This window comes from Vulpes lagopus, chromosome 5 (assembly GCF_018345385.1).
Source record: "Vulpes lagopus strain Blue_001 chromosome 5, ASM1834538v1, whole genome shotgun sequence".
In the NCBI taxonomy this organism is placed as follows: domain Eukaryota; kingdom Metazoa; phylum Chordata; class Mammalia; order Carnivora; family Canidae; genus Vulpes; species Vulpes lagopus.
The window spans coordinates 103,436,354-103,463,125 of NC_054828.1; the positions used below are offsets into that span (position 1 = coordinate 103,436,354).

General features: G+C 37.7%; 1 protein-coding gene across 4 annotated transcripts in view; it reads left to right on the forward strand.

Moving 5' to 3' along the window:
• The first annotated feature begins 215 nt into the window (after positions 1 to 215).
• The window catches only part of ATL2 (atlastin GTPase 2), a 55,712-nt gene continuing 29,155 nt past the window's right edge, over positions 216 to 26,772 (forward strand). Inside the window, exons 1-2 of one of the 4 annotated variants that reach the window (XM_041754873.1) lie at positions 216 to 1,038; positions 23,157 to 23,401. In XM_041754873.1, the coding sequence (XP_041610807.1) occupies positions 921 to 1,038; positions 23,157 to 23,401 (363 nt within the window). In that variant the 5' untranslated portion in view covers positions 216 to 920. Of the gene's footprint in view, positions 1,039 to 1,450; positions 1,586 to 23,156; positions 23,402 to 26,772 lie in introns of those variants that run through there. The other 3 variants (XM_041754870.1, XM_041754871.1, XM_041754872.1) reach the window with 3 other exon arrangements.

Below are 26,772 nucleotides of genomic sequence, written 5' to 3' on the forward strand. Positions count from 1 at the left end.
GATTTGATCCCGGGTCTCCAGGATCGCGCCCAGGGCCAAAGGCCCTAGGCGCCAAACCGCTGCGCCACCCAGGGATCCCCAGTTGGTATTTATTTTAAAAGGTGACCTGAACTTTCTACAGGATATCACTGGATTCTCACAAGAAGGTTCATCATAGTAAAAGACCTCCTACAATTCATTTTCTGATGACAGTGCTTTCTGGCTTGTCCCTGCAGGTACTAGGGGCAGGAAAGGTTATGCACAGTCAAGAGGATAGGGGGAGGGTCTCATGAGCAGATAGGAACTAATGCAAATAAACCATAGGATGGTCTCAGAGGGGAAGCAACATTAGGGACTTGGGCGAGCAAAGATCAAGAGGAGAAGCAGGGCAGAGCAATAGCTTGGGAGGGGGGACAGTGAGGGAGGAAGAGAATAGCCGTGGAGGGGAAGGTGGGGGATAAAACAGAGAAAGGAAGGCGTTCGCGAAAGCAACCTCACGTGCAGAGCACGAGTTAAGGATAATCAAGAAGAGCCGCAAGAAGAATTGGGTTACTGAACTGGGAAGGAGGGACCTGGTTCTCTGGAGATCCCCTCTGCGTTTACACAGACCAGCCCGGCGCTAAGGGGGTGTGGTACTGAGCTCGGAGCTGTGCGGGGCGAGGCGAGGCGAGGCCGGCGATCGCGGTCGGGGCGCCGCCCAATCCCTTCCAGAAGTGGGAGGCCAGGAAAACCCAGCGACCGGCGGGCCGGCGGGGAGGCTGGCAGGGCGGAGGCGGAGCGAGGGCGCCGGTGGGCGGGACGCGAGAGGGCGTGGGGAGGACGAGGAGGTGCTGGCTGCTGGCGGCGCTAGGACCCGCGGGCGCCCCGCCGGCTCCCGGGAGGTTGATAAAGCGGCGGCGGCGTTTGACGTCAGTGGGGAGTTAATTTTAAATCGGTACAAGATGGCGGAGGGGGACGAGGCAGCGCGGAGGCAGCAGCCGCACCAGGGGTTGCGGCGCCGGCGCCGGACCAGCGACCCAAGTACCGGGGTTAACCACGTCTCGTCCACGACCTTCCTAGGTAAGCGCCGGCGGGGCGGAGGCGCAGGGCCTCGGTGGGAAGAGGGCGCGGGCCGCTCGGACCCGCGGGCAGCGGCCGCAGGCGGCGGGGTCGTCGTCCGTGGCTGGTTCAGCGCTCCTCCCGCCGCCGCGTCTGACGGCCGCCGGGCCTAGCCCCCGCCGCGCCCCGAGCTGTGGCGGCGCGCGGCCTGAGAGGGCGGCCCTGGGGCCGCGGCTCCCGCAGCTGTCGGGTGAACTGGCGGCGCGCGCGTCTGCGCCCGGCCCGGCCCCCTGCCCGCCCGCCCGCCCGCCGCGTGGCTGCCGCCGCGTCCGCCCCGACCTGAGGGGGCGGCCTTGAGCTGGGGCCGCAGACCTGGGGCGCTCGGAGGTCGGTGGCGCCGCGGCTGGGTGCTGGAGAGCTGCGGACGCGGCAGGGCGGTGTGTCTCCCGGCGGGCGCTGTCTGCCCTCTGCCTTTCTCTGGGAGACGGCGGAGACGGCCGGGGCGTTCTGGGCCCCGCGGAGGAGGAGGGCGCGGAGCGCGCGGCGGGCGCCGACCCCTCGCCGCCAGGTCGGGGAGCTCTCAGACACCCTTCCAGGAGGGAACCGCAGTCCGCAGGCCAGGGCTGCGCCCCGGGGCCCGCGTGCTCGGACGCCTCGGCCCCGGAGCCTGTTCTCGCGGGTTGCGCGGGGCGAGGGTGCGAGTCCGGGGAGTTGCCAAACTAGGGTTGTGAGCCGAGTACGAGTCGCCCGGGCGGCGTAGTAGGGCCCGGGGAGACTGTGGTGCCTGTGGTGTGAAGTCACCTGACCCGTCGCTGCCGGCTTTTGCTGAGTGTGAGCTGCTCCTGTACGTGTACGAGGAGCGCCGCTGCCCCCTCCGAGGCGCGTTCGCTTTGGCCGCGCGCGGGCTGTCGTGGGTCCCTCTCATAACACCCCTATTTTTAGGACGTTCGGCCTTTGATCTTTTCGCTGCGGTGTGACTTGAACGCATGAAGTCCCGATGGAGAATCTTGGTAGTACTTAAGGCGCAAAGTTTTTTTTTTTTTTTTTTTTTTTCAGAGGTTTATAAACAGTAAAAAGCTTACGGTTAGTTGAGTGCGTCCGTGGCATGCGTTGAGTCTATAAACTACTCCAAATGTGGACTTGGCGTTCTTGAGATTCCGCTTTTCTCCAACCTGATAAAGGTTTCGTGAGATGAAATGTAAAGCATTTTGATAAGATGTTATCCACGAAGGCCAGCTTCAGCAGGAAAGTTTATGTGAAACAGATTTCATCATTTTATAGTGACCTTTGAATGTGTTGAACGTATGTCCGAGGTGGTGACAAACCGTCGAGTTTTGATACAGGGAAAAGAACAGGGAATAAAGCGTATTTTATTATTTGCCTGCCAACAAAAGCACTTGACAGAACTGTTTACCTGTAGAAAAGAAAAAACACAACCAAAGAGAGGTTTTGCCTTAGTGCCCTTCTGGTTAGAATTCTCCAGTAATTAGTTTTGGAATGCTGATAGATTGATTAACTTAGATCTCTTGGACCCCAGGGGCGTGTGTGTGATGTGTGTATACGCTCTTGCACTTATTCGTATGTATTTTTAAGATAGCCGTTTTAGATGTAGTTTCAGAGTGTTTTGTGTACTTGCCTTATTAGGAGAAGCATGACTTTGTGACTTAGTCATGATTATGAACATCGTTTTTATTTTATGGCCCATCGAGAAGAGATGTGCTTCTTAAGAGTTGATAAATAGGGCTCACCATTTATTAAACATGCTGTCTGCTTACAGGTTTTTCCTACTCTTGGAGGTAGCCCTTCACTTGATAACCATACCTATCAAATGACTAAAACCTGCTGATTTGCTCTGGAGTCACTGTATGACATAAAAATCCAAATAAAACTTAAGATTTGTGTTTAAAGTCAGAGCAAACAGGCTGTGAATGAGTAGGGACTCGGCTGGTTTTGACTGTAGAAGAAACTCTTTGTCTCCCTCTGCTTTCTGGATAAGTAAACTTGAAGAATTGAGTTCAGGGGTGACTCAGGTGCCACTCTAGTAGTTTAGTTTTAGGAAGAGAAATGCATACTCTCTTTAGGAATGTAGGATCTTTGTAAACATTTATGTACTCTTGTATTTTAGTGACTTTGCAGATGACAGGTTCTGTTCATGTGATTAAATATCTTGGAAATTATTTGGGGAAGAAGGAGATGTCTTATATACAGTAAAGAGGTATTTATTATAGGGAAAATAAACTGTGAGTTAAAATGAGATTCTGGCCTTAATGGGTACACCTATTTTGGGATTCAGTTTTACTTTGCCACTCTTTTTAACTTTAGGACAAAGTTTTAAAATATTCACAGATGAAAGCAACTTTCTTGAAATTATTAGACCATTTCCAAAATTGTGCTTTTTCCATCTGTCTGATATTAAGCTGTTGTTAAAGAGTACTTGGAAGACTGTCACCTCATTCCATGCTGTAGTTCAAGGAATATGTTTATAGTTGGGAGACTTTTAACAAGAAGCATATTAAAATTTTGTTTATGTTCAAATAGGGCTCTCAACATTAAGAGACAAAAGAAATTTAAGAAATGGAAATGGAAGTTAACCTTTTTTTGTACTGGTGATTTACTGCTTTATAGGAGTTTTTTCTGGGGTGGAGTGGCTGTAGGAAAATAGCTTTTTTTTTTTTAGTGTAGTGCTATTCTGATTGTATTACTATTTTATAGTTTTAAAATTCAAGTGTGTTACTTTCTTGGGCATTATTTAACTTAAGGAAAATAGATGTGAATATTGAGTCACTGAACTTGATCCCCAAAGAATTCATTACTCATATAAGTTTCTTCCTATCCTTTACTGTTCCTCACCATCCCTCCTATAAGAATTGTTGAGTGCTTTCTCTATTGCTTTGAAAAAGAATTGCCAAAAACCTCCCACCAGTCTGAAAATATGATGGCAATAGAATAATCCTTGATATTTTATAAAGCGCTTTAAACGTTTTGCCTTTTTTTTTTTTTTTTTTTTTCTGCCTTAAAAATCTTTTGAGGGAATCCCATTAGAGGGAGTGATTTTAACTTGTCTACAGTCACAGAAACTACTCAGAGGCACTCTTACTGCTGTGGACTTGGAGGAGAGTAGGGGCCCTTTTTCATTGAAAATTATTGCATACATAATTAGAAATGTCTCAGTAAAACTGTTGAATGAATGACATCTGAAATCATACTAATGAGTAGTTGGAGCAGTTAATAGATAAGTAAAGATAGATCAAGTCACTAAGTGGAGTGGGAAATTTTGAAGTAGGAAGGGAAAAGGTAGATGTTGTAGAAAGAAGTAGAATTCATGAAATAGAACAATTTTGTTTGTTAAGGACATTGAGAAGTAGGAAGTGTTCAGAAGTGCAAAGCCAAGATAACTTTTACAAATGATTTTTTCAGGTTATTGGTAACCGTATCTTTGTGTGTTTAGGTGTAACATATATGCTAATCTTAGATAGATTTTTGTAAAATGTGTATTTAAGTACCCACCTTCACTATCTACCATGGGACGGGTGGCTGTAGATAGTTGCTTTTATGGACAGGATTTAGGGGATTCCTTGGTAATGTACCAGCTTAATGAAATTATTCATACAAATTATATTTCTGTGACTAGTGTCAAAATAACCAGTAACTAATAACTTGTTGGTGAACTATGTAATTTATGAAAGATGCTTATCAAGGATCTATAGTACATTTCCTTTTTTTATTGCATGATACTCTGTGGAGGCAGTGTTTTTTTAAGTATAGAGAAGTAAGGTAGTGCAATGGGAAAGAATAAGGAATCAGAAGCTGAGTAACTTCACTTAAACTCAGCCTTGAAGCCCCTTACACACTGCAGTGATAATACTCCCATAAGAGGGCTGTTGTGGGAAACAAATGAGATGATAGGTACAGGTGTTTTGTAATGGTAAAGCTGTTTATGTGTAGGAGACTATAATGTTTATGTAAGAATGCACCAATTTGATTACTTACTCTATTGTATATACATGTATATGTTTGCAATCAGTCTCTTCTAATTTTTTTTCCTGCAGTTTGGACAAAGGTTTAGTTTGGGCAAAGGTGGTAGGTGAATTTTTTATCTGTAAAATGCTGATAATGTGTTCATGATTAGGGATATTGCAGGTATTAAATGTGATAAAAGTGCTCAACCCAGTGGCAGACATTCTGTTGATGGTAGTTATTACTATAATGTAGTTATTTTGGACTAAAAGGTAAGTTTCAAAATAGGTGACTTGAAAAACATTTGTTCTCTTCTAAGATAAAAACTTTGTTTTTATATCAGATAAAATATATATTTATACTTCTCTGCTATCTTCAGTTTAATAAACTTGCACTTTAGAGAATCAGTCATATGGCAAAATAGTCTTCTGAAATTATTTCATTATAGGATTCAATATGAAGTAACTTAGTTAAGGTCATGGCAGTTTTCAAGGAGAGTACATTTACTTTTCAGATAGTAAATGTGCAGAATTTAACTGGGGTCTGTTTTGGATAAAAATGCCTAAAGAATGATTGACTTGGAAGTCCACAAATTGCTTTTTTTTTTTTTTTTTTTTTTTTAAGCTTTTTTCCCCTCTACATGTAATCATTTAGAGTCATGGATAGTGATTAGGACATATTTTAACTAAAGACTTAACTTTTGAATTCTATAAACTTCTTATGATCTCCTGAATGGATTTAGAACGGAGGCTTGGATTTTATTCTATTTTTTATTTTTTTAAAGAGTTTATTTATTTATTCATGAGAGACACAGAGAGACAGAGACCTAGGCAGAAGGAGAAGCAGGCTCCCCACGGGGAGCTCATGGGGGACTATCCCAGGACCCCAGGTTCACACTCTGAGCTGAAAGCAGATGCTCAACCACTGAGTCACCCAGGCATCCCGAGGCTTGGATTTTAATGCTAGCTTTGTAATAGCATTTTTTCCTTCCTGGTAGGTAATATCTGCCTTAGCAAATTTACAGGTCTTTTTTTTTTTTTTTCTTTTTGGATTATTAAATAGATAATCTGTGAAGGCACTTTAGAAACTTTTAAGGCCTTCTATAACTTTTTTAAAAAGGGGGGTGAAATGGGCGTGCTAAATGAACTTTCATTCCATATTTGAATGAATGGGCTTATGAGATATTAAAAGTTAGATTACGTTTGCTCTTATCAGAATGAGGATAGCTGATTTTTGAGGTAAATTGTAGGGACACTTTGACACCAACTCACTCTTGTTCTTAGGTTTTTTTGGAACATAGTTATCAATCACATTTCCAGAAATCGCTCTTTTCATCAGCACTTTAATTTTAAAATAGGTATGACAATATGGTCTGTGGAGGGTTTTAGAGTTGAGAGGCTTTTTATTGCAGGAGAATGGCAGTGGCCTTGGGTATGGTTTCTCAAATTCTGTAGTGTAGGCTAGAAGTTCTCAGAAAGGTTGAACAAGATTGTTGATGCCAAAAGTCTTTTTTTTTTTTTTTTTTTTAATGCCAAAAGTCTTACAATTAGATACTAAGATAGAAATTTACTGCCTTTAGGGATGGGTGGGTGCCTCAGTTGGTTGGGTGTCTGCCTTCAGTTCAGGTTCTGATCCTGGAGTCCTAGGATCAAGCCCTACATTGGGCTCCCTGCTCCTGGGGATCCTACTTCTCCCTCTGGGTCTCTCTCTTTCTCTCTTTCTCTGTCTCATTAATAAATAAATACAATCTTTAAAAGAAAGATATCTACTGCCTTTAAATTATAGCTGATCTGGTGATTGATCAGATCTTGTGATCATGGCTTTTAATCTAACATGGGTAATTTTAAACCTTGTAAAAGTTTTAATTTTTTTTTTTAATTTCAAAAGCAGTAAATCTTTGTAGACACTTGGGAAAATACACATAAAAAAGAAAAAAGTAAAAATCATACCACCTAGTGGTAAGCACTGTTAGCATTTTAGTATACATCTTTTAGTGTATATCCTTTTTTAATGTATAATTTAATTTTTTCTAAATTGGGATCTTTTGTGATTTTGTAATTTACTTTTTCATTTCATATTGTATTTCCCGGTGTGATCAAATAATCTCTATGACATGATTTTTAAAATGGCATAGTAGTACTAAACTAATCCTCCTGGATATGAGGTTATTTTTTGTGCATAATGATGGCTAACCATATTTGTAGATAAATCTTGACCTTTAGGATAAGGTTTTATTTTATTTTATTTTTTTTTTATTTTTTATTTTTTTTAGGATAAGGTTTTAAAAGTAGATTTCTGGGTCAAACTACTTACTCTACCCTTCAAGATTGAAGACACATCAGCAAATCCATTCAGAAAGTTTGTTCTGATTTATTCTGTGTTCATTTGGGTTAGGTTTTTTTGTACTTGTTTGCAAATACTTTTGTTCACAAGCGGGTATTATTTAAAAACAAATGCTAACACATAATAGGTAAAAATGAAGATCTTACTGTTGCATTTGTATTTCTTCGATTACAGTTAATTCTTAAATTTTGGTAACTGAATTTGAATTCTTTTTATTGCATTTTCATATTCTTGGACCATCTCTCAGTGTTCATATTTGCTTTTTAATTTCGTGGGATTTGGGGAGGAATATTGTGTTTTTGAAAAAACATCTAAATGGTTCCATATGAGTGTTTTTCTTAAATAAATTGTCAACTTTTCAACTTCTTGGTGCTAATCTCTTCTGAATTTTTTAGGTATGCTACCAGAAGGGTTTTATTTTTATTTTTATTTTTATTTTTTGAACTGTTTTGAATTCTTCCTGATACATTGTTTATTCCTGACTCTCTTAATGGCAGAGTATGGGCTTCTGCTTTGGTGCCCAGTAGCGTGGTAGGTTCGCTTTCTTAACTAAAAAAACATACTTTGGTAGTTTAAAAAAGATAATGTCTTAAAAACACTTGACATGTATTCAGTGTACAAAGAAAGTTATCACCCCTTCAGGGTAAAGAAGTTAGTTTTCTTTGGGAGTAAAGAGGTAGAGGAGGACAGGCCGATAGAAGACCATTTTTAGACAACTAGCTTTTTTTTCTCTTGATGTTATCTGTTGACATATTGAGCACCTGCCTTACGAAAGGGCTCTTTGGTTGCTTGTAATGAGCACCTGTGTAGAAAAGTGTAGAACAGATCCCTTGTCTAAGTTTTCATGTAGTTGGGAGATCAGATAGACCTTATGCGTATTTGTGAGTAAAGTTTATCCTTAAGTTTATAATTTCAGAAGTAAGAATTACCGTGTGCTGGTGTTACTGAGGAAGACTTCATGGAGGAGGGTGGGCTTTATCAGGCCTTGAAGAATGAGTGGGTCTTAGGAAGCAGAGTGTAGGATATATCCCTTCTTTGAAGATAAAAAGGCAGTATTTGGTAAGGTTTTTTACAAAATAGTTTAAGCCCTTGTCTTTTCTAAGAATTTTTCAAGAAGGGATGTTTAAAAAGTATGTAAAAGCAATTAGGTAAAGGTAACTAGAGGATCAAATGGTGTTAGAGCATGTGTAATAAAAAGAGAATATGGGCAGTTTTTGTAGTCAAGTTGGGCAAAGAATTGATTTAAATAACTGGATGATTCCTAGAAAAACTGAATAGCCCCAAATGTGACTTCTTAAAAACTGTGAAGATGTGTTCCCGTACACCTGTTTTTGAGCATGTACATTTATCTACCATAAAGAATCCTGACATGTACTCTAAAAAACTTGCCAAACTAGAGAAAGGGTAAAAGGAGAGTATAGTGAGAACCTCTGACTTTCTTATCCCTTTTGTTTTTTCAAAAAATCACATTTATCTATCTACTTGGAAGGATGTTTGTCTGTTTGGCACTATTTTTACAGCTGTTTTCTTAGTAGGAATTTTGCCTATTTTGAGCTGAGTTTGGGAGAGTGTATACTTTTTTTTTTTTTTTTTTAAGTGCTGCTATAGGGGTATTTGGGTGGCTCAGTTGGTTAGGCATCTGACTTCAGCTCACATGGTCCTGGGATCGAGCCCAGCATCAGGCTTTCTGCTCAGTGGAGAGTTTGCTTGTCCCTCTCTCTGTCCCTCTCCCTGCATACACTTTCTCTCTCAGATAAAAAGAAAAAAAAAAAAGTGCTGCTATAATGAGTCATCCGAGGTAGAGAGTTGTGGCAAAATGGAATGTAGCATCTTGTTTCTAGAGTCTTGGTAGATACCTATTTGAGATTTGTCATAAAAACCTTATTCTAAATTTACCGTGTGTGTGTGTGTGTGTGTGTGTGTGTGTGTGTGTGTGTGTATTTTAACAACTCCTTTGCTAATTGGTTATCCCAAATTTCAATAGCTTTTTAATGGATTTAATATCTTTTAACTTACTACTAAGTTAATTTTGGGGCCAAAAAGAGAATGATCTAATGTTTTGCCTGAGTCAAGGAAATCTAATCTGATTTTGATGGATTCCTGATGTCTGTGTTAGAAAACCTTAGAGTAACTGTACCAAAATTACTATTGGGAATGGAAATGTAGTACATTGCTGTTTTATAAAGGCTTATAAGAAAAGGATATGTTCCTTATAAAAATATGGAATAACTTAGTGTTATCTGTTGCCTACTTCAGAGAAGGATGTTGAACTGGCTAGCTTTTGCATGCATTGCTTTCCCTTTTTGCTATCACCTTCTGTCTTTGGGCTTCTCATCTTAATACTCAGGCTCTTCTAGTTACTTAATATCTGATTTCTCTGTTTTTAGATTCTCATTACACTTCTTATTCACTCATCACTTTTGGTTTATCTCTGCAGCTCAGCTTTGATCCTGTCACTCCTCTGCCTCAAAATTTTCCTTATCTCTCAGGATAATGCTTTCCTTGGCTCTCAGTATTCATAGCCTAAACTTTTAAGGTTAGCCGTAATCAGATTTTCAGGGCTCAGAGAGGTACAGCCTTCTCCAGGATGTCTTCATTGATAACACTAGCTAAATAATCTAACATAGCACTTTCTTTATACTGTTCTTTTTTACTTGTTTTTGTTGGCTCCTTGAGAGTAAGAACCATTATCATCAGCAAATTATATTTCTCTAGTATCTAGTATAATGCCTTGCTTTCTAATTACTACTAGTTTGAAATATAATTTTATTGCATCTCATATCTTAAAAGTCTGCAATTTAAAAGTGCTCTTCTAGAAAGCTTATGAAGATAAAAAGATTGTTTCCCCAATGTTGGAGGATGGTATAAGTGATTTGCTGTCTGTATAAATGATTAAATTTTGACAAGGAAATGTTTGGAAAGAGGGAAAAATAATCGTATGTCAAGATTTGTTATAAAGATGAGAAACCCCTCTTCTTTTTTTTTTTTTTTCCTAAACATATTGTGTTTAAGGTAACTTTTTTCAGCCTTTTAGAAATCTTGAGCATGTAAGAATTCAGCAAGTTTATTCAACAAACATGCTCATTTGGCATAGTTGGAAGATGATGGATTTGACAAGAACCTGAGTATGTGTCCAGATTTGAATACTTAGGAAATATATGTCCTTGCAAATTGCTTAATCTGATTCTCATTGTCCTCCTTTATACAGAAACTCATAGCTTACCCAACAAAGTGATTTTGGGGATTAAAGAGATAATTATGTAGTTATTAACTCAGAATAGGCCCTGTTTTTCCCTCTTCTGTAGTAGAAGGTGTACCTAAAATTATTTCATACATTATTTTGAAGAGTGAAAAAGTTAATAATGTTTTCACCTCTCTTCCCAGATATCCACTTCTTTCAATTCTCTGCTCAAATGTTTCCTTATTAGAGAAGTGTTGCCTGATTATTCTTTTATGAAGTAGCAAGCCCCTGTTTCCATTTCCTTTAATCTGCTCTATTTTTCTTTGAAGTACTTAATACTAGTCAATCCTATATTTGTTTACTTGTTTTCTATTTCCTCATCTTTAGGATGTAATAAACTCCTAAGGGCAGGATTTTTTTTTTTTTAATTTTGTTCACTAGTGAATTTTGCAATTCTTAGAATCATGTTGTAGGTGTTCAGTGAATGTTTGTTGAAGGAATAGAAACTTCCGTGCTCCCACTTCTAGTCCTTGAACCTCGCTGCATCAGAATGACCTTGGTGGTGGTTAGTGGGGTGCTTGTTACACATGTAGATTCCTGGATCCCACTCCTGATCAGCTGAATCAACTCTGGAGGCGAGGTCCAAGAGTCTGTATTCCAAACAAGCCACCCAGGTGGTTCTTAAACTTCAGTGTACATGGGACTCATTGTTTTATGGTGTGGTTTTGGCTAATTAAATGTTGTCAGCATAACTCAGATCCATGTATAATTAAATTGCAGGTGGTATGACCATGCAATAGCAAAGTTACGGGTTTTTTTTTTTCCTGTCAAGGAAAACTTATGTGTATCTGTAGTTTTGATTATTTTCGTTACTCTATTTTTTTTTTTTTGTCTAGACTGCAGTTTAAATCCAGAGCTTTAAGGATCTAGAAATCTCAAATACTAGATGTTTATTAGTCCACCTCTCCCAACCAAACAAAATCAAACGCTTTAAGCCTACAGATAATCTGTACTTGTCTTTTTTACTCATAAGAATAGATGAACTGGTACCAGGGATCTGTTTTAAGTGATAAACATCCTTTCAAAAATAAGGACTGATTTGAGTCTCTTTTCTATGGCTATACCACTGGGGGAGCAATGATTTTTATAAGAATTACCCTATAACGTAAAAAGTCTGGTATAGAGGAAGCAGGATGGACTTACTATAGAAACCTAGATAGAAAACTTGATGCATATATTTCTTTTTGGCTGTAGAATTTTGTAGAATTTCTTATTAAAAAATTTTGTCTACATTTCTTCTCTCTGAAATGGGGATAATTGCTAAGTTACAGGGCTGTTGAGAGGATTTCTGTCACAATGCCTGTCTTAAAGTCATAGTCATTCAATAAATAGTTCCTTTTTCTGTGGATGTAAATTCTGAAGTAACTTAACATGCTTCATTAAAAACAATTGTAACATATTTCAAACTTATAAAAATGATAGAAAAATATTATAGATGTTCAAGTTGCCCATTGTTGGATTTAATGCATACTATTTGCTCTAATTGTTTTGAATCATTTTTTTTTTTTGTTTTGAATCATTTTTAAAGAGAAGCAAACACTGTACAAGTTGAAGGGTTCTCCCAACATCTTTTTCTTTTCTTCCCTCCCTCCACAGATACACACTCATCTTGAAGTTGGTATTCATATTTCCTGGTTTTTTAATACTCTTATAAAATATATGTTTGTTTGTTTTGAAGTAGGCCCAACACTCTCCCTTAATGTGAGGCTTGAACTCAAAACCCTGAGATCAAGACCTGAGCTGAGATCGAGTTGGATGCTTAACTGAGCCACCCAGTTGCCCCCGTATATGTATTTTAAAAATGCATGATATACAGTATTGTGCTGTATTTAAAAATTTTAAGTTAGCAGCCCAAAGTATGTACTTGTGGTTTGTTTTTTTTCATTTGGCATTGGTTTTGAGTTTTATCCATGTACACACACTTATATCTTACTCATTAATTTTGATTTTCTATTTCATGGTTTATTTATCCATGAATATTTGGATTGCCTTTTTTTTTTTTTTTTTTTTTGCTGTTTCAAATAGTACTTCAGTGAACAAGGAACCTTGTTTTTCTCTTCCTTTGCGTATGTGTAAGAATTCCTCTAGCGTATAAATAACTTTCCTAAAAATTAAATTTTTCAGTATTTTGTACTCTTAGTTCTTTAAAAACTGGGACCACAGAACAAAAATATATCATCTTCCCCTCTTCCTCCTTCCAAAAAAAGTACTTAGGGCAGATGCAAGACTCCTGGGTGACTTGGGTGAGATTTTTCACAAGACTTAACTTTAGAAGACAATCGGGAAAAACCTTAGTAAGGACTTAAACTATATAGAACTTGAACCTATATAGAATTTTTCTGAATTTCTGTGTTGTTGTCTTCTGAGCCATTATTCTAGCATCTCTTAACTAGCTAACAAAATTGACTTCATAAACTGCATCCTCATTTAAAATATCTAGTTTAAATTAACTTTAGTTGAAAATTTTTTTCTTCTCTCAAATTACACTTGTATTTAAGTGTATGCTTTAAGAACTGCTTAATATTTGGTGATAAGCTTTGGGAAAAATACTTTGTGCTTATATATTTGTAGTCTGTTTTACATTTTTCTTAATCTATTAAGGTAAATTCATAAAAACATTTTTATGCCTCAGTATTCTTTAAATGGGAATAGTAAAAATTCCATGATATCAGTGCTGGTTACTATGGAAACAGAGTAGTTTTCAAGTGGAAAATAATATATGAATCTCCTAAGAAAACAACTTTTGTGTATCTCCTGATTTGACAGTAATGAAGGAAGGAGATGAATTACATTAGATAACTCTTTAAGAGCATTTTTAGCAAAATGATTAACAAAAGTGGCAAAGCTAATTTGGGAAAGTGTCTGGTATCTGATGTTGTTAATAGGTCTTCTGGAATCTTTGAAGTTTTTATTTTGCAATTTGCATTATGGTTCATGTTTTCTATGAGAGAAGTGTAACCTTGTGAGTTCTTAATAATACTATCTTACGGGAGCAAATAGATAAAACCTTTTCTTGAAGTACCTGGTTGGCTAACAGCTGCTTCTCTTTTTCAAAAAAACTATAGGATGGAAGTTCAAGTTTGTATCTGTCAGCATTCTTATTCTGGGCTGCATCTGTCTGGGGGATGGGGAGGGCGAATGGAGGGAAGTCCAGGACTATTATAAAAGCTCACCCAGGTGGCTGATGATGACTCCAGTCCAATGATTTTCAAATCTGGCTATATATATCATGTCAAATACTAAAACATTTTCTATACTTATATTTTTAAAGTAGGGGTGTCTGTATTCACTGCCTTTTTTCACTTTATCTAGAATCCTCAGTGGCTAGGCTGGAGTGATTAGTTATATAGTATTAGGTGTCTCAGGAAGAATGCAGGATTATAGTTTAGCTTGAAAACTTTTTTCCTCCTGTAAAAACCTTAACATCAGTAGAAACTACAAAATAAAATTAGTTTACATACTAAACAACTGTAAAATATGGTGATATAGTGTTGGTATCACTTTGGAGTTAGAAATGTGCAGTTTCAGGCTCCACTCCAGATTTACTGAATCAGAATATGCATTTTAACAAGATCCTCAAGTGATTCATATGCATGCTAAAAGTTTGAGAAGCACTGCTGTGGAGGAAAAACACTAAGAAGACCTAGCCCAGTTCTCCCTGCAAATAGAATCTAGTCCTGTGTTTTCCTTATCTGTAAAATTAGTGAATCTGGCTGCCGAATCTCTAAAGCCCCTGTGAGTGATATATTAGATTTAATTTTAAGTATTGAGGCTAATTTTTAAGCATATATTCTAGAACTTGAATGTCCTCATATGTCTTGACATATGTATGCTAGGAAGCATATGCATAATCTGTTGATGCTTAAACAGATTATGGAATTTATAGGAATAAAAAAAAGCCCTCCCTCCTCAATATAAAAAGCTGTCTGGAGTTCTTTAGGAAAATAAGTATTAGTAACTTCCTAATACCTTTTTATTTTCTAACCAAAATATTTTGGCATGATGTGGTAGTGGATTCACAGGAATTCATTCACAAAGAAGTACATTTGTCACCATTAGAAACACTCAAAATTATGTTTTCCAGTTCCTGAATTCAGGTCAAGAGAAAGCATTTTATATTGAATTTGAGCAGTGTCAGAATTGATTGACAGCTCTAGTTTTTCATCACATTGGAGTATAACCTTCATGGGTAATACTCCTTGAAGGGGACGTTTTTGTTCTGGAAAATGATTAATCAATTGTTGTATTGCTTTATCCTCTCATTTAATAAATGAAAGTACTAAGGTTTGGGGGCACCTGGACAGCTCAGTTGGTTAAGCATCTGTCGAGCCCCTGCTTGAGGCTCTCTGCTCAACTGGAAGTCTACTTCTCCCCCCCCCCGCCCCTCCCCTCCTACTTGTGATCTCACTCTTGAATGAATTAAAAAAAAGTGCTAAGGGGAATAGGTTGCATTTGATTTTTCCAAAATCTACCTTACTGAAATAATTTATATAAAAATCACTGATTTTTCAGTATAGTTTGATGAGTTTTCATGAATGCTAGTTTTGTAGCTACCACCACCACCACCACCACCACCACCAGTCATGTTACAGAACATTTCCATCATCTCAAAAAGTTCCCTTGTGCCCCTTTATAATTGACTTAGCTTGGGCTGCTATAACAAATTACCATAGACTGGTTGGCTTACACACACATTTATTTATCAGTTTTGTAGACTAGGAAAGGATCAAGGTGCCAGCAGTTTTGGTTTTAGTCCTCTTTCTAGTTTGCAAATGGCTTCTGCATCTGTCTTCACAGGGTGGAGGAAGAGATCATCTCTCTCAGGTCCCTTTCTAATTCCATACATGAGGGCTCTACCCCCCGTGACCTTATATTAGCCCCTCACAGGCCTCACCTCCAAATACCATCACATTGAGGATTAGGGCTTCAACATACGAATTTGAGGGACACACAGTTTGTAGCAGTAGTCAATTCTCTTCCCCTGCCTTCAGCTCTTGGTGGCCAATGATCTGCTTTATGTTACTATAGTTTTACTTTTTCTAGAATTTCATATATCCTTTCATTTAGTATATATCTTTTTAGATTTATCTGTGTCATTGTGTATTTTAGTAATTCATTTCCAAGTAATAGTCCATTGTACAGATTTAACACGGTTTATGCATTTTCCGGTAAATGGACATTGGGTTGTTTCCAGTTTATGGCCATTATGAGTAGAACTGCTATGAATATTCATTTTAAGTCTTTTGTTGTTATGTTTTAATTTCTTTTAAGTACCTAAGAGTGTGATTATAGATTGTATGGTAAATATATGTTTAACTTGGGCTCCAGGCTGGCTCAGTTGGTAGAGCATGCAACTCTTGATCTTGGGGTTGTGAGTTCAAGTCCCATGTTGGGCATAGAGATTATTTAAAATATGTTTAACTTTCTAAAAGATATTACCAAAAGTTTTTCAAAGTGGTTGTATCATTTTGTATTCTCAACAGAAATATATGTGAGTGTCGTTTGCTCTTTACCAGCGCTTTCGTTGGTCTTGTAAATTTTAGTTATTAGAGTATGTAGATGTATCTGATTGTGGTATTGTTTTTAATTTCCCTAACATCTAATGGTGTTGAGTATATTTTCATGTGCTTAATGACCATTCATATATCTTCTTTGGTGATATGAAGATAAAATCTTTTGCCCATTTTAAGATGGAATTGTTATAGGGGTGCCTGGGTGGCTCAGCTGGTTAGGCGTCTGACTTATGCTTGGGCCATGATCTCAGGGCCCTGGGATCCAGCCTCATATTGGGCTCCCTGCTCAGTGGGAAGTTTTCTTGTCCCTTTGCCCCTCCCCCATGCATGTTCTCTTTCTCTCAAATTAATAGTCTTTAAAAAATGGAATTGTTCTTAGTGAACAGTTGTAGAATTTTTTTGTATGTTCTGATTACTATATTTTTATTAAGGATTTTTATGTTTGTTCATGAGGACTGTTGGTAGTTTTTTTCTTGTAATTTTTTGTCTGATTTGGTTAGAATAATAATACTGGCTTCATAAAATTAGTTGGGAAATGTTCTTTTCTTTTTTTCTGTAAGATTCTTTGTAGAATTGGTGTAATTTCTTTCTTAAATGTTTGGTAGAATTCACCAGTGTAGCCATCTGGTTCTACAATTTTCTTTTTAGGGTGTTTAATGGATTTGATTTTAAGCCTCATTTTTTTTTTTTTTCGTAGTAATAGAGTATCTACTTTTAGTTAGCCAACTGATACTGAGTTTCTTAGGGATTTTGCTTTCAGATTTTAGGAGGGAAGGATTGATGTGTGTTTAGATGAACTGTTTTCATGGGGAAGTAGGTTGGGGGGAATGGTAGTGTAGATGTAGAATTTTGCAATTGCTTGACCTTGTATATTTTGAAAACTTTTTTTTTTTTTTTTAATTTTCCATGGTACTCCTTTGTTTCTCCCAATCACCAAAGGACTGTAGAAGTACAAGAAAGGTTGAGAAAGCTGCATTATACGATCTTTGAGACTTCTCTCTCACTTCTAATAGCACTGACCTGTATCTCTGTCTTTTGTGTTTGGATCTGTTTCATCTCCTAATGAAAACTTTAGCCTTGCTATTCTTTTTAAAGATTTATTTATTTGAGACAGTGAGTGAGAGAGAGCAGGTGTTAGCGCTCACAAGTTTGGGGAGGGCAGAGGGAGAGGAGAGAATCCTCAGGCATACTCCCCACTGAGCGCAGAGTTCCTGTGCGGCCTCAGCCTCAGTCTCATGACTCTAAGATCATAACCTGAGTCGAAATCAAGAGTTGGACGTTTAAGCAACTGAGCCACGTAGGTGCCCCTAGCTTTTCGACATTTTTTTTTTTTTTAAGGTTTTATTTATTCATGAGAGAGAGAGAGATAGAGAGAGGCAGACACATAGGCAGAGGGAGAAGCAGGCCTCATACAGGGAGCCCGATGTGAGACTTGATCCAGGGACTCCAGAACCACACCCCGAGCGAAAGCAGATGCTTAACCACTGAGTCACCCAGGTATCCCGCTTCTCTACTTTTTAAAAGAAACTTTCTATTATGGAAATTTTCAAATATGTATGGAAGTGAAGAGAACAATATAAGGAACCTGTGTATATACATCTCCCAGATTATTCAGTGATTATTAACATAATGGCCATTTTGTTTTATCTATTCTTCCATAGCCAACCTCTCTGTCAGATTATTATGCCTTTGCCCTCTCTGCCTTAGCTTAATGCCTGAAGTCCTCATAAGATCTTTCTACCATAGCTGGTCCAGAATGCCAAAGTGCCCCAATACTGTTTCATCTCTGGAGTCTGTGTTCCTGTTCAACACTGTAGTAGCAGCTTTCTGGTAAGCTTTGCTAGTATTGTGTGCCTTTGCACCTTGGCTCCACCTCTGCACAGCTCCTTTTTCTTTCTGCCCTGTGTAATGGTTCCAGTTGCTTTAGCAGTCCTCAACCTCAGATCTTTGCTTGTGCTTTGGTTCAAGCACAAGATTCCCATGCAAGATTACTGCTTGACTCCTATGACTATTGTCCATCCTTGAAAAAAGATGCCTCATATATTTTGTCTAGTATTATAGTTTGCAACAGAGGGCCAGTAGTTATTCTAATGCCTGGAAGTCCCAAGTGATGTGTGTGTGTGTATATATATATATATATATTTTTTTTTTTTCCCCCTAAGTGTACCTGTGTTTTTAAAAGCAAAGCAAAACAAAATTGGGGAGGAGTTATAATAATTTGTGATCTGCCTTATTCCCACGTATTTAATACTGATGTCTTAAATGTCCTTAATTTCTTAAATGTGTAGATGTGTTTTTAAGCTGCATAGTATGTCCACGTGGTTAAGAGAACTCTCAGGCCCATTTCCAATGGAGTTCCGCAGTCAACATTAATTTTTACTACTGTAAATAACATTGGTCAGCAAACCTGTACATCTTTGCATCCTTATTTTTTTATAAGATTCCTACAAAGCTTTGCCATGGTATAACCTCTTTATGGCTTTTAAAAATATGTGCTAGAATAAACTTAAAATAATTAGAATAATTAATAATAAAATAATTGGATACTGTTTCCATTTGGTTATAGAGTATAAATGTTGAGTATAAACATACCAGACACAAAAACATTGCTTTTGTCAAACTGCAAATTTTTGTAAATAGACTAAGTAGACTGAATCCAGGCTACTTTCCATAAGAATTGTTTTAAGGTTTTAGTTGGAATGTGAATAATAACTTAAAATATACTTTCATTGTTTTTGAAAAGTCAATTATTCTTTATTTGGTTCTCTTTCTATAAGTTTAGTTTGGGGTTGAAATAATCTAATGTTAGTAACATTTTATTGTAATACAGATTTGTAGTATCTTTTTATTGCCTTAGCTTATAATTAAGCTTGAATGCAGATGGATCTAGGTCAGTTTTGAAGTGTAAATTTTGCTGTTGGAATATATGCTGAATGTATGAGTTTGGCAGATTTAAGATAAAGTATGTTTAAAGAGCAATCAAAAAGACAAGTTTTTTCTTGTTTTATATAGGTTTCTTTTTTTTAGAGCAGTTTTAGGATCATAGCAAAATTGAGTGGAAAGTACAGAGTATGCATATACCCCAGGCCCCACACACATCAACAGCCTCCCTGCTCCAGACCAAAGTGGGTACATTTGTTAGAGTTGATGAATCTTCATTGACTCATCATTATTACTCAAAGCCCACAGTTTACATTAGGCTTCACTTATGGGGTTGTATATTCTTTGGGTTTTGACAAATGTGTAATGCTGTGTGTGTACCTTTATAGCATCAGAGAGAATAGCTTATTGCCCTAAAAATCCTTGTCTCCTTTCCCCTCAACCCCTGGCAATTACTCATCTTTTTTACTACTACAGGTGTCTTTTTGTAGGCCTTGTGGCAAATAGGTTAAGTATACTTAGTGTTAAGGCATGGGGAAATACTTGGGGAACAATTGATTTTCTATAAGTATCTTTCAGCTTTTATCTTGAAAGATCGTTTTGGGAATTGGAGTGGGGAAGAACTGACTTGGAACAGTCAATCAGGAAAATTTATTGGAGATCTGAAGTCACCTTAAGTCATTTTCGGGCATTGAAAAATGGAAATAAAATCACTATTCTCTGCATAGCATTTAACTTTAGTTTAAAATTTTAGAGTGATGCTAAATTTAAAAAGATTTCCAATTGTATGTAATCACTATGTGTTAATGTTTACAAGTAATCTAATGTACATTATTTTTCAGTTGCTTATATCAGTGTTTGATGAATTGAGTTCTTTATCTGTAGTTAGTACAAATTTGGTAGAAAAATCATAATGAGGGAGTAAACTTAAGTGAACCATGTCACTATAATGTGCTCCATTATACTTTTGAAACATGGTTTGTGCACTTCACTTTGAAGTCTACACACTAGAAATGATGACAAACTAGACACCTGCTGCCTATAAATCTGAGGTACCTATCTTTATCCATGTTAATCAAAGAAAACTGGCTACATGGTAACTATAGTCAACTAATCTAGGTAAAATTTCAAGTTAATAAAAATTTCCTGCCAAGTGATTTGTTTTTATTTTTCAAAAACTAATGCTTTCTTTACTGTAAGAACAAGACTATTTGTTGATTTTTTTTTTTTAACAAAATCAATCCAAGTTTGGTCATTGTGATATTTTAGCCTTTAATCATTTTGGATTCTTTATAATTAGTGTATTACTTAATAGAACTTAATACTTTTAATTATAATTTTGTGATAAATACACTACTCTTGAGTTGCTGGAAGTATTTTCCCAAACTAATTAGGTGATTCTCAAATTTGCTTTTAAAATACATAGGGGCAGGTATAAAACTCCTGAATGAAATGTGTAAATTTCATTCAATCAAGAAATATTTATTAAGCACCTGTTAGGTGCCAAGCACTGTTCTGGGTGCTGGGAGATGGAGTGGTCATCAGGGTGATTGAGGTACATATATTCTGTGAAGGGAGAGATAATAAGGTACACATGTAAACACATAAAAAAGGGTCATTTTAGATATTGAAAAGGACTGTGGGGAAAAATAACCTGTTTTTTTTTTTAATTTTTATTTATTTATGATAGTCACACAGAGAGAGAGAGAGAGGGGCAGAGACTTAGGCAGAGGGAGAAGCAGGCTCCATGCACCGGAAGCCCGACATGGGATTCGATCCCGGGTCTCCAGAATCGCGCCCTGAGCCAAAGGCAGGCGCTAAATCGCTGCGCCACCCAGGGATCCCAATAACCTGTTTTTTTAAAGTGATGTGGAGGGGTCTGTAATTTAGACTTGAGTGATCAAGGAAGGCTACACTTAAGAGAATATTTGAGCTGAGACCTAGATGATGGAGAATGAAGCCACACGAGTTTCTAGGGACCGACCATTCCAGATGGGAAAGCAGGACAAAGATTTTTTTTTTTTTAAAGATTTTATTTATTTATTCATGAGAGACAGAGAGAGAGAGAGAGAGAGAGGCAGAGACACAGGCAGAGGGAGAAGCAGGCGCCATCCAGGGAGCCTGATGTGGGACTCGATTCCAGATCTCCAGGATCATACCCCGGGCTGCAGGCGGCGCTAAACCGGGGCTGCCCCAGGACAAAGATTTTAAGGTGGGACACAGGTTTGGCCTGTTCAAGGAAAAGCTAGGGGACTAGATTGCAGGAACCAGATAACACAGGGCTGTGGAGGTTAAGGAACTTTGAGTTCTGTTTTTTTCCTTTATATTTTCTGGTTACAGTGGGAAGCTAATTGAGAGTTTTAAACAGAAGATTGATAGTCTAGAAGGGGGGACATATTCTGAGTCTTAAGGAATAAGTATGAATTGATTAGGGCAATGGCATGGAAAAAATATTCCAGACAAAGGAATATCATGAGTGAAATATGAGTATAGAAAGAGCTGTAATAGCATAAGGATCTGAAAAAAGGCTAGCTTGTCTATTTGTAGTTTACAGAGGCGAGAGTAGCACCAAATGAAGCAGGAGAGATTTGGCAGTGAGTACAGGATTTTATGTAGGATCGCAGTTGTTAATCCTCTGTAACTGATTTTTAAGGAGAGTAATTTAGTCACACTCATTTATGTATGTTATTTAGTTGCTACTCTGTGGAATTTAGATCAGATTAGAGGAGGGGGCAAGAAGAGAGACCAGTTAGGTACCACTCTGCATTTGTACCATGAAACTGGAAGTGTTAATATCCTCTTTAATTAAATATTGATTGCTTTTACTTTCAAAGATTCTTCTTTGAAATGGCTTGCTCTTCATACTGTTATTGTTTGCAGTGCATTTTGAAATAGTGTTGCTGCTTTTGCTACTTACAGTTAAAGGTGCCTTGTAATGTGGAAGTAAAGGCTCTCCTAGCTTTTGCAAATCAAAAACTAGATTTTTCTTTCTGTAAGGAGAAAAAAAATCCATTAATGTAGATACTTCATTTTTAAGAATAGTTGTTAGTTGGATAAGATATTCTAGCAGTGTTGGCTAATAATGTGCCACTCCTCATTGGACTGTCTGCTGGTAGAGAAGGGACAGTCATTGCATTGAACAGAACAGATACTGTACGTCTACATAGATTGGGAAGGAGCAGTTAGTAGACAGGTTCAAGGGGGAGAGTCTCTTAAAATTGTTGATGTGGAAGAGGATAAGGTCCTCAGGAGTAAGTTGTTGCTACATGGGATAATTGATAGGGAGGAGAGCCAGACAAGGGATATAGACTCTGAAACCAGCTATTAGGTGTTTTTGTTTATTTTTTAAAAGAACAGAAACCTAAACTTTAGAAACTTGTCTCTGCTGTTTCGGGTTTTATAGTTACTCATTGTTGAGTAAAGTTCTGCAAAGGTTACCTTCTTTTGGTGTGCGGGGTGAATGAAGGAAGAGCTTATATAACTGTTTTGGGGAGCTGTGTAATTTTGAAGTGGTGGCTGTGGTCTTTGGTGAAAAAGAGCCCAGAGGCAAATGAAACTATTCTATAGTTAGGCACCTCACTGTTCTTGTGTTTTCCACTAAGATATTAATCCTGTGCTTTGCTTTAATAAGGGAAGCTGTACTCTTAGGTTACTCTTACTAAATTAGGGACTTGTTAGCTTTACCATAAGTGTCTGTTTTAGAAACTTCTTATGACCCTAGCTTAGCCATTTAAGTTTCCCAGGGAACAATGTTTACAACTCCTGTTTTAATCTTTGTGGCTTAGAGTAATTTCCAGGTGATGCCCACAGGGAGAATTGGAATCTGAGTTATTCGGTAAAATAGACTCCCCTCCTACTCCCTTTTGCACAGATCAACTTTTTGTGTGCATACAGAAATTGTTTATAGAATAATGCAGGCTCAAGAAACAGCTACTGTTCACGTTTAGCTGTTAAGACTTAATAGTAGAGGCTGTACTCAGTATTGCTGCTTATTGTATATATAATGGGAAATCTTAGCGTATTCTTGGTTCTGTTATAGAGGAGGGAGTGAGAAATCCAGTATGTACTTGAATATTACTTTATGTAACTATTTTCAGATGATCTGCAATAAGGGGGAAATTACTTGAAATTTTGCTTTAGTTGTGATCCTTTAGAAGTTTGTCATGCAGGAATTCAAGTAACCTCTTCTCTTGTTTTAATTCTAGGTGAGAATTATGAAGATGATGACCTAGTAAACTCTGATGAGGTTATGAAGAAACCATGTCCAGTACAGATTGTTCTTGCTCATGAAGATGACCATAACTTTGAGCTCGATGAAGAAGCTTTGGAGCAGATATTGCTACAGGAGCACATACGAGATCTTAACATAGTAGTGGTATCCGTGGCAGGAGCTTTTCGTAAAGGGAAATCATTTCTACTGGACTTCATGCTTAGATATATGTATAACAAGGTGAATAGTGTCTTTTAAATTGAACCCAATTAAAACCAAAACCCGACCTTGTTTAAAAAGAATAGACAAAAAACAGTGAGAACTGTGTCTTTAATTTTACCAAAATCCAGTTCTTGCTAAAACTACTCAGTTAAGACAGTAATCTAAGTTTGTTTGAGTTTTTGATTCCTCTTCATCTCCGTAATTGCTTTTTGCATGTAGTACATGTTGATGCATATGAGTGAGAATCTACGTTAGAGTCATTGTAGCTCTAACCCGAGATGTCTGAGTATACGCTAAGGTCTCTGATACACTGTTCATCTCTCCCTTTTTGTTATTTCTTCACATATTTCCCCCCCCCCCCCCCGCCTTTTTAAAAAGATTTTATTTATTCATGAAAGACACACAGAGAGAGAGGCAGAGACACAGAGAGAGAGAGAGAGAGAGGCAGAGACACAGGCAGAGAGAGAAGCAGGCTCCCTACATGGAGCCTGCTGTGGGACTCCATCCCAGGACTCCAGGACCACGCCCTGGGTCGAAGGCAGGCACTAAACTTTTGAGCCATCCAGGGATCCCACACATTCCCCTTCTTAATCACCTTTCCAACAATGTGTGAAGTGGGCTGATAGAGACTTTTGTAAAAGTACACCTGTGCTCTTCAAATAAGTCCGCTTCAGTCACTATTACATTTTGAGCTAAAGTCCAGTTCCTTAGAGTGGCTTCCAAGGCCTTTGATGATGTCTGAGTTTCGTATCTTGCTTCTCTGTGTCAAGCATACCATCGTATTTGCAGTTCCTCAAGTGTTTCTTGTTATTTCTTCAAATGTTGCTTTATCTTTGGCTAATCTTTGCATAGCAGGCCTGCCCTGATTTTATTTTATTTTTTTTTAAGTAGGCTCTATGCCCAAAGTGGGACTTGAACCCACAACCCTGAGATCAAGAGTCACATGCTTGTGACTGAGCCAGCCAGGTGCCCTGAGGCCTCCTCTGATTTTTAAGACTATTTTATATTCTCCTCCCACCTCTGATGCGCAAGTCATTTGTTTCATTGATACTGTTTTACTTACTTATTTTTCCTGGCGAGTTTAACCTCTGTCAGGAGTGGGTCTTATCTTGATTACCATATCTCCCTCATCTAACACATTAATTGTCCCATAGTAAGCACTTCTTGTTTTGACCAGTGAATCTCCCCTTCTCCACAGATTTTCACTTTTTCATGATACCAAGCAATTGTTATTTCCCTCTCTCCCCGGATTTTGGCATTCTCCCCTGAAAAAAAAGCAAAAAATAATTTCACTTGAATCAGAATGTTTTTCTAACCATTGAATATTGGGCTGAGGGGGGGAGAATTTGATAGGGACAAAGAAGGAGGACTTGGAAATTTGGAGTGCCGCACTTAGGAGGAAGAACTCTCATTACAGGGGCGTTTGACATTCAGAAGCCACATGAAGATACTAGAAATAACGCTTTGACAGAATTATGTAATTGTCTAAACACATGTCAGGGTGCTCACCTTTACAAGTTCTATATCAATCTGTAACTGGGTGTGCATCTGCCTTAAGGTAAGTAACAAGGTAAACATTCCTAGCTGATTTTCCAGGAAGCTTTTCAGTAAATTCTTTTCATAATATCTCCTCAGGCATGGTCAGGTATGCCTCAATATCAAGAATGTAGTGCATATTAAACAGCACTATGTTACATGTGTAGCAAACTGAGAAAGATGCAGTATTTTATCCATTTAGATTATTTCTCACAATTTTACATCTGAAATAGAGAAATGAATAAATAGTGGCATATTCTTTTTAAAAAAGACTGTACATTTAAAGATGATAATTGAGGTTCTGACTCCTTAAGTAAGCTTATACTATTGTATGTATGTGTGTCTTGAGATGTTGAGTACAAATGTATTTGATTCCAGGTAGGTCACAGACAGAATGTTCAAAGGGGAAGGAAGTGTAGATCACTTACCTAGCAATGACAGATAAATTTCACCTCAGGTGCCATTTCTGCATCAATCTCTGATCAATTAGTAGTGGTGGTTCAGGAGGGGAGTAGCATGTGTCTTGTATTTACCGTCTCTGAAGTAACACAATATCCCTTTTCCTGGGGGAGACACTGAAGCCATAGGAAGGTTATCAGGACCCGAGTGAGGTTATATACCTACTTAGTGGCTTATAAGCTGAAATATCTTTACTAATTTTTGATTGATAAGGTTTCCATATAGAATTTCTGATATAAATAATCTTACTCTGTTAATTAAAAATGATGCTAAACATAGTCTGAATTTTGGGACCGCATGCCTCCACTTAAACTGATTTAGTGGTGGGTCATGCTTTTCCTAGGAGAATGAAAGTATAGAAGGAAAGTCACAATGGAATAGTTCTGAATTTATTTCATTAACCATATCTTGCCTGCAAAGGTGTTATGATAGCGGAAGAAGGTAGGAGATGAGCAGCGGCTTGTACTGACTTTGTCTTTTTATTGACGTGAGTCAATTTATGTAAGGATGCAGTTCACTAAAGGAGCGAAATGTAAATATTTTACTTTACGATTTAGAAATAGATGACTTCATTTTGAGTAATTAGTAAAGTAATACAAGATTGAATGTGAGCTTGTTTCTGTTGGATAAAAATGAAAACTTCAGTATTCAAATTCTTAAAACTAAGAATATTCTGAGGTTTTTATCAAACATTTCCAAATTATAGGGGAAATTCTGATTTTTAGGTCTTATATTCTTGTGAAGTAAATAGCTTTTTACACAGGGTTTTTGTTTTGTTTGAGCTACCACTGTGTTTTTTTTTTTTTTTTACCACTGTGTTTTGAAAAGATTGTTTTAAAAGTATAGGAGGAAAGAAGTTAGTCTTTTGTAAACAAGAGATGAACTAAACATTTTTCTAGAATAAGATTCTGTTGTGTATTGGAATTGATCAATAACTACAGTTCAACTTTTACCATGAAATATAAGATATGAAAGGGTCACTAAAATTGTTGATTCTTGAATTCATAAAGTAGTAGCACATTTTGAACTTAAAAGGATATCACTTACGACATTCACTATGAATGCCACATATGAGGAATACTACAGAAATTCAAATATTGTTGGTGAACCTAGTAATTTGTAAGTAGAATATTTATTTTTTGTAAAAGAGTTTGAGTTTTCTCCAAAAGTGTAAATTCTCAAAAAGCTGTAAATAATTATAAAAATTTATGTGAGAAATATTAGGTCTATTATGTCAGTATTTAAAAAAATCATTATTTGTAAAAGTAGAGAGTTATATAAGAGGAGATGAAAATCTGTAATGAGAAACAGAATAGGTGGTAGTGGTGGGAGAGAGGATGACTTTTCCTTGTGAATTATATATGTATACTCAAGTATTCTATGCCTTTCCCTTT